The sequence below is a fragment of the Biomphalaria glabrata genome, chromosome 13 (assembly GCF_947242115.1).
Source record: "Biomphalaria glabrata chromosome 13, xgBioGlab47.1, whole genome shotgun sequence".
Lineage (NCBI taxonomy): Eukaryota > Metazoa > Mollusca > Gastropoda > Planorbidae > Biomphalaria > Biomphalaria glabrata.
In genome coordinates, this window is record NC_074723.1 from 18,158,028 (window position 1) to 18,170,046 (window position 12,019).

Sequence of the window (12,019 nt, forward strand, 5' to 3'; positions counted from 1 at the left end):
TTGCTGATTTATGTCATTAAATGTAAAAAAAAAAAAAAGTTCCCAGACATAAAAGTTATTTCTGTAGATTTATGTCATCAAATGTTAAAAAAAAAAAGAAACTTTGCTGGGGTGCACAACTTGGACTTCACAGGAAGAATCAGATCGAACTTTGTGAATGAGAAAAGATAAAAGCAATAACAATTCATGTAGACTCCAAATCTTGGATGGACTAGAGTTCTATTAAGTCTTTACATTACATGTAGGCCTACATTAAAAGCTTTTTGTGGTAAAAGAAATCGAGTTTGTTTGTAATAGTTTTACTTTCAAAGCCTGATAGTAAATTAGTCTTCCTTTTCATTGCCCATTAAAAGTTCAGAATGAAACAAATATGTCACATTATTTAAATGTAACTGTCATTTATTAATTCGCCATTTAATTAACTAGCAACTGCAAGGTATCATTACAAAGTAGCATATTGATAATCACAGGTTGTACGTTAGTGTGCCTGGCAGATGGAAAAAAAAAATCCGTGTTTGATTCACTGTGTGAAGTATTCGAGAAGCGAACAGAATAAACGGACATTTCCGAAACTTTGACGTCACACGAATATTCCCGATTATTCTATTCGCTACTCGAAAACGAAACAAACAAGCTAAAGGCAAATCTAATTCAGCCTACTCAGCCTAGACATTTCTTGGGTTAGTGTATACTTTCGTTTTAATTTTTCAATTCCTCCTAGTATTAGCTTGCACATTTTTCATGGGCTCAAAATGTTTATTACTGGGTGGAACATTGACAATTCGACATTTCAAAAAACGGCTCTAACGATTTTCCTAGATCTTTGGCGGTTTATGTATGTCTTTGGGGAAATAAAACTAACTAATTGGCCATGCAATGACATTTTTCAAAGTATAATCATCTTTAAATAAAATTAAGTTCTTAGGAAAAAAACACACTCTTTCAGCGGGTATTCCCGCATTCGACTCTTATGTTTCTTAGTATTTTAAATACGCTTCAGCGGGTATTCGCACTCGATTCAAATGTTTCTTTGTATTCAATAAAGAGTGGAATAAATACAATTACGTTCATATGAATTTTGCGCACCGCCTTATGTAGAAATAAGCTGGACTGTAATACAAGACATTGATTGGGCAAGCTCAGTGAAACGTCTCCTTGCAATATGGAAGAATTACAATAAAAAAATGGAATGAGAAAGTAAAGAACACTATCGTCTTCATAAAAACTGGAATTGTTAAAAAATACTTTTTATGTTACTTGTTTTCTACTAGAATAAGTCATTCTTTCTATCAGCGCTGATATGTGACACATCGTATCAGGATCTTTACTAGAGATGGAATCTTTACTGTCAGTTTCGTTCTCATGGCTGTACTGGCTGTTAAGATTTCCACACATCGCCGTCGTAACTTTTTAATCCAACAAAGTGGTGTCCTCTTTGACGAAATCATTTACATTTTTGACAGCCTCAATTGCAATCAATCATAATTAAACAGAAATACAAAATCACTTGAGTATTGGTCTGATTGAAGAAGTTCAAAAATGCAAATGTCTTTAATATTGTTCAGTTGTTGATTGTAAAGAACAAAGCAGCAGCCCATTGAAGTAGATATCCCCCAGAGGCGCTGGAGATGGATTGGCCACACCCTTCGCAAACCTGCATACAACATGAAAAGGCAAGCCCTCACCTGGAACTACTTAGCAAAATGGAAGCGGGTAAAGCTTAGAAATACATGGCACCGTGATTTGGAAGCAGATGACCAGAAGATGGGCAAGGCGTAGCTGCAGTTGGAAACATCTGGAGGATGCGGGGTTGGTTGCTAGTAAGTCTTATAAAACAGTTGAACGCCAAACAATCTTATTCTTTGTTTAGCTAAGTAAAGTCTGTTATTGTCTTGTTTACACTTTAACATAATTGTATTAACCATTTATTAAAGTGGTACATTAACACGCAAGCCTTTAAAAAGACAATAATGCAACAAACACAAGTTTCTAAATGCATCAAGTCACATGCATGAAGAGGCTGGAGATATAAGAACTAAATACTATGTAGTTCATGTTAATAAAAGGACTATCCAAAAGGGAGACATGAGAAACGTTGTATTTACTTAACCGACACAAAATATCAGATATAATGACAGCCCTGAACCAAAGCCACTCATTAAAAACTTCAGAAGCCGTTAGTGCTGAAGCACGAAGGGATGAATGTGTCACTGAATACAATTATATCTGACTCAATATTTAAAATGACAATTTTGGACAAACATTCTGAAAACGAAACAAAAAAAAGTTCCGCTCGGATCTACGAATTATCTTCCCTTTGAGCTTTTCAAGAATCATTGCCATTTAGTATTTAGTTAATTATAGTGTATTCTCTCACTAGATCCACTTTGATTTGATTAAAAACGTGATATTTATTAAAATCGATAACTTGAGGCGCTTGGAGAGACTACTTGCTTATTAAAAAGAACTTGAAAAAATATTCATTTTATTTTCTGATGAATTAAAATGTCATTGTAAAGAGAGTGAGAGGTAAAAGTCTCTAAGAGTTTCTCTAAAAAAACTTGTCCTAGAAAAGGTAATCCTCAAAAATAGCACAAAATTGCATATGTAATTATGTATAATTACATTAAAAGAGAGAGAGAGAACAAAAAAAAAGCAGCTAATTACCTCAACACCTTCTATATAACTGTAATTATAGATAAGTTTGTAATTTGGTTTGTAATTCAAAGTACACGGAATATATAAAGGATACGTGATGCTACAGATTTCCACTATATAAACGTTTTAGTGAACCATGTGCTAAATAAATGTTTTAGTGAACCCTGTGCTAAATAAATGTTTTAGTGAACCCTGTGCTAAATAAATGTTTTAGTGAACCCTGTGCTAAATAAATGTTTTAGTGAACCCTGTGCTAAATAAATGTTTGGATGTAGGAATACTGATAGTTCTTCCCTTCGATCAATGACATTTTCGTGAATTCTGACAGGATGCTGTTCAGTTAAAGAAATTTTAAGTTTTAATAGATCTACATTAGTTCATTTTCCATGTAAACATCCATATACAAATTTAGTGAACTGATTTCAACGAATCCGCTTCAGAGTTGCATAGTTGTATAATTCAGAAAAAATAGAAACATTTTTAAAATGCTAATTAACTCCTCTAGTTTTGCTTCAGACATCATCAACGATCAAAACACATGGCTGGCGATAAAAGTTCTCATGTTAGGCATCACTCCAACCATTTCCATCTTTGGTGTTGTGGGGAATATTTTGAGCATCATTGTCTTGACCAAACATGGAATGTCCAAATGTTCAAACATTCTATTGGTCAGTTTAGCTTTCTGTGATATGACTTACTTGATATCCTTCAACAGTATACCAAAGATTATCTACGAGGCCGTGTGGAACCATGAATACGTGGGTTACTCAAAGGTCAGCAGTGATGTCTTGTTTTTCATGTTTAATTTCTTCACTTTGCTGGATTACGGTTTTGGTCTCATGGCACTGACCTTGCCAATGCTCATAACCGCTGAAAGACTTTTGGTGATCTTCTTTCCTTTCAATTTTGGTCGATTACTGACGCCAAAAAGAACCTGGTTTGCCGTTTGTTGCTTGGCCGCCTATTGGCTCTCCATATTCGTCTACTGCAGCTTCTGGCAAGTCTTAGACTATAACTTCGACCCCGTAAGAAACATATCGATAGGACTTATTAAGAGGTCTAATTTCTTCAATGAGCACCCAGAAGCCGTAGCAAAGATACAAGACGTAATCATATACTCCAGCGTGGTAATCCCGCCTATTTTCACAGCCACCGGATGTGTTTTCATTTCTATTCAGATTCGAATCGCCACCGTAAAACGCCAGAAAATGACGTCATCGATGCGTTCGACGAACAGGACGACAAAAACCCTGCTGGCAGTTTGCGCCGTCTACTCTGTCACCTCCACAATTCTGTCACTGCCACTGTACATCCCCTCGGAGTATGCCTCGTACTCTCTGACGGATGAAGCGCCCTCGAATGTTGGGAAACTGTTCTACCAGCTGGTCAACACTGTGGGGTGTATCAACAGTTCCGGCAACTTTGTTGTCTATGTAGGCTTAAACAAACAGTTCAGAGACACACTCGGAAAAATGTTTCACTGTTGTTGCTAGCCACTACATTGTATGACTATGTCTATGTAGATTTAAACAAACAGTTCGGAGACACACTCGGAAAAATGTTTCACTGTTGTTGCTAACCACTACATTGTATGACTATGTCTATGTTGATTTAAACAAACAGTTCAGAGACACACTCGGAAAAATGTTTCACTGTTGTTGCTAACCACTACATTGTATGACTATGTGTATGTAGACTTAAACAAACAGTTTGGAGACACACTCGGAAAAGTGTTTCACTGTTGCTGCTAGCCACTACACTGTATGTGTTTTCAAACATTTTCTTCCTTCGAAGAACTATTTATTACGTGGGAAGTTTCAAAACAAAAAGGCATATGAAAAAATGAGTTGAAAGGTCAATCCCCTCTTTTTTTAGCTCATTGTATATAATTTCAATGCTGTTTATAATTGAAATTGCAAAATCTTCTAAAAATCTTACACAAAAGACATTCGTGCTAGCAGAGGTTAATTCCAGACATATGTCTATCATACCACAGCTATCACAGCCTCCAGTTGATATTGTTATTAATGTCCTTGTTTTTAACATTGATTCATATAGGAAGTAACATAAATTGTTTTTAAAATAACAATTAGTGGAATGTTTATAATATTTTGTAAGAGCCTTAACTAATGAAGAAGAAAATATTTTGAAACATTATAGTGGTCAAACCAGAGTTTGACATGTGTAGCTAATTAGCTAGTAATTCTTTTCCAAAAAGATATGCATAAACAGCTAAATTTCTAGAAATTTCGTTAGAGCTTTTGCAAGATGCGTATTCACCCACCTAGGTTTATTTTTTCAGTTTGCTTTTCTTGAAGATGAAGAATTTTCAACCTGATAAGAGGAATTAAAAAATAACGCCTGTAAGACACTGCAAGGTTGACATTAAATTTCGCTTAATTTACTATTAGCACTACCTGAGGAAAGAAATAGATTCTGTCGATAGCTTTTTAGTTTACCTGGATATTTCAGTGACAAGAAATCTTTCATCTTTAGATTTAGTGGGCAAAAGGCAGCCTCTTCATTCACGTGAGTTCTCCGGTTTACGAGCTCGTCTTCTAAACGGCTTTATTAAATGGGATCAAAGCATGCAAGAAGACCTGATAAGTCAATCTCCAATAGATCTCTGTGTGTAGTATAGAAACCCGCTTTAACTAATAAATTCTATTGGGACAAGAAATGAGTCATTGTTATTTACTTATAATCTTATTAATTGACACTACAAACAAATTGAAATAGTTATTTATTAAATGTCTACATACATTTTCTGTTTGTTATTGTAATTTTGACCAAAATAATCAATAATTAAAAAAATAATATTTCACGATTCGCGTTTTTCTGGCTGTAAATTTGGTTATAAGCTATTGTTTCCATGGTGTCGGGACACTAAATTTACGGTGCCTAAACTTCAAGTGCCAACGTTTCCATGGTTTCCTAGATTCGTTTTCTATTGTATTGTAAAATAGACAACAATTTTAGGTTTAATTATTTTTAGAAGACAGCCATTCATTAACTAAGAAAATTAAATCAAAACTTGTAAGTTTCGGACGTTTCTTCAGAAGATTATTACGTGCTAATCCCAAAACTTCTGCAGAACGTCAGAGATTGTGACAAGCTGGGGTTGAATCCAAGACCATGGAAACGACAGTTCGGAGAGCATACTATCCAACTATCCAATCAGGAAGCTATACGTCATGCAGACGTTCATTTATCAAGTCAAAAACATTTAAAAACCTGAATAGTATGAATCAATTTTTTTAATCATTAGACAGTCACATAGCCCAGACACATCGAGATTGAAATAGATGTTGGAGCATCCACAGTATAATTAATAGCTTAATATCTTTGTGAGTGTCTGAATACTTTTTTTTAAATTTAGTGTAATTTTTTGTCTAGATGACTGCACTTTGACCGTTATTGTAATGGATATTCCCACCCCCCCCTCCAAACACAATTGTTTTCAGTTGTTAAATGGCCAGTGTGTAGTTTTAATACAGTGGTCAAGTACCCCAACACGGAGGCCGTATTTTAAAAATTTATTACGTATGGTCTTAGTTTTTTGTACACGATACTGGATATTGTTGCACAAGCCTTATCCTTGTGTTTTACCATCCACTTTTAGTTGGTAAGTTGTTTGTATATTGTAATGACCAAATAGTTGGACGCGTATAAGTTGGGACTAATCCGGGATTTCCTTAGTGACGGGACGATACATTAAAAACTTAAAACGGAAATAGCAAGAGACAGACTAACGGACATTTGACCCACTTGATTAGTGATTGGGATAAGACGCGTTTTCTTAAGTCTAGCGATGTAGACTCTGCCATTCTTTTTGGAATAAATTGTTGTTTCATTTAAATTGGCTGATTTATATTAATCTGTTGGCTGGTATGGTATGGTGTATCATCAATTAATCACCATATAGAATATCTGTAACTCGCGACCCAATATAATCTACAACCAGTGGCGTAGGTACGAATTTATGGGCTGGGGGGGGGGGTTTGACCGTTTTAGTGGCCACTGCATTTCGACGTTTGACATCTTGACATAAGATAATGTTCTTAATACATATATGTTTAAATTCCAGTTAGTACAATATATAAGAAAAATTTAAAAAAAATCATTAAGACTCTTTTATTGAATAATAGTTCCCCTTTCTGACCTTGAAGTATATAGGGCAGATGATGTAAAGATCATCTGTTTCTGTGGTCTACGGTTAACCAGGGTGTCATGTGGCCAGCACAACGACCAACCGCATTTACTTTACCCAACTAATGTCAGGTACCCATTTGAGCTGGGTGGACTCAGAGGCGCCCTAAGATCCCGAAATTAAAAATCCCAGTCTTCACCAGGATTCGAACTCCGGACCCACGTTCGGAAGCGCTTTAACGCTCAGCCACCTCGCCCCCTTTATTGAATAATACTGTTATTTATTGGCGAGATAACGCACAAGTGACAAATCTCAATTCATATCGCCTCACGTCGTGCAGCAAAGGCATCTTTGACATCATTTAGATCAATGCTGTCTAGTATTTTTTACTCCTCGAGAATAGAAAGATACATGGCTGTGGCGTAATATTTAATATTTAAAGTAAAAAAAAATATTAGGACATTGATTTGGGACCCCCTCAAATGGGGGCTCGGGGGGGGGGACTTTCGAATTCGGACCCTCCTCCCCCAACCTAGCCAAGCCACTCTCTACAACCAGCAATATCTGAGTCACAGCAAGACCTCAACAGAATTGGCGACCGCCGACTTAGCTGCAAGTGGGTCGTCGTCTTCGTGTTCCTCATCACTGGTAGACTAGAAGAGAACTGGATAGCAAGCAAGTTAGTTTACCGTTTCACCATGGTTTTTTATATAGTTTATCCTTCGTGGTTCGGTGATGACCACTTTTGTCATCCAGGGGGCTGAGGGCTTTGCATTGGGGTTTTGTGCCTCCTCATGTGGCTGGTGAGACCTAGGTGAGCCCGGAATGTTCGGCTGCACACCGGGCAGGTTATTCCAGCTGGAGCTAGTGTCATTGGCCTTGCTTTTCTTCTCTGGCGCTTTTCTTCTGCTGGCACTGTTCTCTTGTCTTCTACAACCTGTGTGCCAGTTTTCACAGCGCGACGCCATGATGCTCTGTCATGAGCCTCTGTCTCCCATGTAGCTGGGTCTATGCTGAAAGCCTTTAAAGAAGCTTTAAGGGTGTCCCTGAAGCGTTTTCTTTTTTTCTCCTTGCAAGCGCTTTCCTTCCCTTAATTGGCCATACAGGAGTCATTTAGGGATGCGGCGGTCTTCCATTCTGTATACAAGTATGCATGGGCGGACTGGGTGTCAAAATAGGCCCGGGCATTTCCATTTCATTCGACCTATACATTGTGTATTATATGATGGACATCCAATGCTAGGTCTTCCTATCCTCAAAATCATTCAGTTAAGTTTGATAATGTATCGATAGTTGTACGCAAGCATACAGTGAATATAAATACGACGCTCAGAGGGACCCATTTGAAAGAAAATACTATAAGACATTTAACGACGTGTCTTTGTGACATCCAAGCGGCACTTATCTTATATCAAAATAGAAGATAATAACTGTGGTCCTACAGGCCCATTTGGTTACCGGCCCACCGGGCATTTGCTTGAATGCCCATACTGCCAATCAGCCCCTGCAAGAGAAGTAGTTGGTTGGAGAATTTTAGTTGAACAGTCTACAGTAGATAGTTGAACAGTCTACAGTAGATAGTTGAACAGTCTACAGTAGATAGTTGAACAGTCTACAGTAGATAGTTGAACAGTCTACAGTAGATAGTTGAAGTTGAAATGTGTTAGCCGAAGTAGTAAATCTTGTTAGTTGAGATTGTCAGTAGCAGTCGTATGATACCCGTGGGCCCGGGTTCACGAATATATTGGTGGGCCCGCTCCCACAATAAGACGAATACAATGTAAGACAAAACAATGGAGTAATGTAAATGTATCGGTATACTGACCAAATGACATTCCAATGCAAGTAGAGTAGCAAGTAGAGAAACTTCTTAATAATTCGATTAAGTTTGACTCTGTTAGAACTCCAACAAGAATTTAAAGTCAATGTTTGTACAATTTTTGAACAGAAATAAACGAGTTAACGGAGTTTCAAATCTATAATCTGGGTGTCAAACTTTGAAACATTGATACAAGCTGGTATTTAGTTCTATGTCCATAATTTAACAGTAAATAGATCGAATATTTATTTACTGAACATTTCTCTGGCCTTCTAAGTAGCGAAGTAAGAAACCAATGCATCTATTTCTAAATGCGCGAGCAGCTTCTTCTGATGAAACAATGCCCGAAGGTTATTCTAGTATCCAGTCATATTGGAAGCACCATCATAGCTTTAGCCTCGTCGTTTATTTAAGGATAAATGTTTTATTTAATTACTTGGAACATTTGTTCAGCAAACTCTGATTCTGATTCTCACATCTATGAAAACCTAGAAATGACTACGTAATTTCTTTTTCTTTAGATGTTCCGTCATCTGAGATCACTAGCAGTATCAAAAAAAAAAAATACAAATTTGATATCAACTTTTTATTTGTCTTGAGTGCTGGCACCAATGAAAGAGACAAATGGTGCAGAATGGATGTCCTAAAGTACCGGTATGTTTTCCAGAACTGCATTGCCCAACAGATTTATTATCTCCTTTTGAATCATTTTGAATCTGCTGGGCTTTGATTTCCTGTCAAATTTGAATTATCATAGCAATTTTCTGAGGTTTTTGTATAAATAAATGGTGTTAACTTTCTTTATGAGCAATTAACCAAGTTTCAACCAAATACTAAGCATTGGTCAGAGAATGACACTATTCCACGATCCATTTAGTTACCTATCTTCTAGATCTTGTTCTAAATTTGCTCCCTGATTCGGTTTCCTCCTTACTTGCAATAGCACAAACATATTAAACTTTAACGATTCCTATGTTAACACTCTGATATTTCTTTGGCTTGCTAAGTATTTAATGTTATTTTTATTTTGTTTACATTTCAATTCCTTTTTATTCTGATATAATAATTACATTACCATTTTGTATACAATACAGAAACAACAAAACAATGCGATGAAGACTTTCGGGGGGCATATTCTTGATTGAACTTACACTATCTTCGTCATCGGATTCAAAAGCTTTTTTTTTTAGTCAGACTAAAATTGGAATTCGATAATCCTATTCCACTTAGTGAGGAAAATATTGATATTAAATAGTTTAAATACAAAACAAAATAAAAACATATTGAGCTTTGAGAAAATTGAATAATTTTCAGCTGTATCGAAATTTTAATTAGTGACAATCAGGACTATCCCTACTCCAAGTTCTCAACAAGTTAAGGGTCATGGGCCCAAGCGCAGAAGCCCCTTATGGTCGTGGGCCCTGTTTCATTGAACCCCTTCGCAGTGGCGACACTAGGGTGGGTGTCACCCTGTGCGGTCAGCCCAGTGGCATAGTGGCTTAGTGGTTAAGCGCTCGGCTTCTGAACCTAGGGTCCTGGGTTTGAATCTCGGTGAAGACTGGGATGTTGAATTTCGGGATTCTTATAGGGCACCCCTAAGTCCATCCAACTCTAATGGGTATCTTTTAGTTGGGGAAAGTAGGCCTAAAGGCGTTTGGTCGTTGTGCTGGCCACATGACGCAATACTCGTTTACCGTTAGCCACAGAAACAGATGACCTTAACAAACATCTGTCCTATAGATCGCAAGGTCTAAAAGGGGGAACATTTACTTTTTATCAGAAGGCAAGAAAAATGAAATTTTAGTAAATTACTTTTAGATCTTTTTACTGTTAACTGAGTTACATAGAACTAGAATATAGTTTTTATCAATATTTAATAGTTTGACTAATAGGATTATTTTCTGGATGTAAATGTGTATAATGGGAAAAAAAAGAAACTAATAAACATTTGTTTGTTAATTGGAAACAATTTTTTGTCATTAGAACTTGTGCAAACATTGAGTCATAATACATTATTTCTGAACGGAGTCATAGCTGAATGAAACGTAATACCTTTATGCCTTGAAAATGTACCGATGAATACAGACTAGATCTAGAGATACATCTAATCGATATTTTATGTCAGACACTAAATTTGTCTTATTGGAAAAGGGGGCCCAATAAGATATTCTCGAACTCGGGCCCACGGGTACCTTACTACGCCACTGGTCCTACAAAATAATTGACAATACTGTATAAGTTTTAAGCCTCCTATGACATTATTAGTTGTTTTTTTTTTAAATTACACTGACTGTCTAAAAACGTATGTAAGTTTTAGTACACAATACACGTATTCATTCACTGTGCTTTCTTAGCTTCTTTTTTAGTCATCAAAAATATTATATTTTTAATTGTTGCATTATGAAGTTAGGATTATCGGAACTTAATTGTATTGAAAACACATGAAATTAAAACAAAGGGTAAGTTATAGAGTTCAGGAGGGTATAGAATTATTAAATAATTTAGACACTGTCCTAGAATGTAGCCTGAAGACAATGACGCCTGTATAGTTTCGTGTTTCTAGTGTTAAGAAAAAGATGCGAAACGTTCAGAACATCGCAATAAACAGCCGCTACGTGCAAAACTGTGGATTCAATTGTCTCCCTTATGTCAATGGAATGAGAGAAAAAAATAGTTTGTCAGAGAAATCTTCCTAGCAGACGTAATGGATTGCCCGCGCTGAATGTATGAGAACGGACTTTTGGCAATTGATAATATCATTTCCGCTCGGTGAATTAGGACACATATCTAGTGGAGGATAACAATAACAAGGACTTTTTTTTTTCCACACTCCATCATTTAGCTGCAATTTGGTAAGAGTATGTAGGCCCTATATGTGTACGTACACATGCATGTACGTATGTATGTATTATGAAAGTATGCGTTTAATATGTAACAAATATGTAGGTCACAGGTGGGTCATCGTATGTTAATTGTCACACTCTTCTTAAATAGATAACAAACATGGACATAAAACAAATATCTATGCTGCTAAGATTGTTTAAATCCACATTATACAAAATTGGAGGCCAACTTTAGCTCCGTCTGCTGTCTCCATGCTATCGTCTGACATCAACATTCACGTTCAGTTCGTGAAAGCCTTCTCACCGCGCTGCAACACTACACTGTGTTTAATAGAATGCAACTTAGCTGTAAACGCACTTTTCACCTAAAAGAGTCATACCCTAAAACAGAACATTTTGTGCATCGCGCAATACATTCACCCCGCCGGAGACGGCTATTAAAAAAAAAATTATATGAATAGCTATGCAAGGTACTTCATCTGTTTCAACGTTTGCAGCGATTTAGTATCACATTTTAAAACGAAATAATTCTCCGAATGTTTTTTTTTT

At 36.5% G+C, this 12,019-nt stretch overlaps 1 protein-coding gene across 1 annotated transcript; it reads left to right on the top strand.

Moving 5' to 3' along the window:
- Window positions 1-3,143: 3,143 nt before the first annotated feature.
- LOC106058533 (uncharacterized) lies at window positions 3,144-4,151 on the top strand. Its single transcript, XM_013215986.2, has one exon. It carries the CDS (start codon window positions 3,144-3,146, stop codon window positions 4,149-4,151), a length of 1,008 nt encoding a protein of 335 aa, XP_013071440.2.
- Window positions 4,152-12,019: the final 7,868 nt, after the last annotated feature.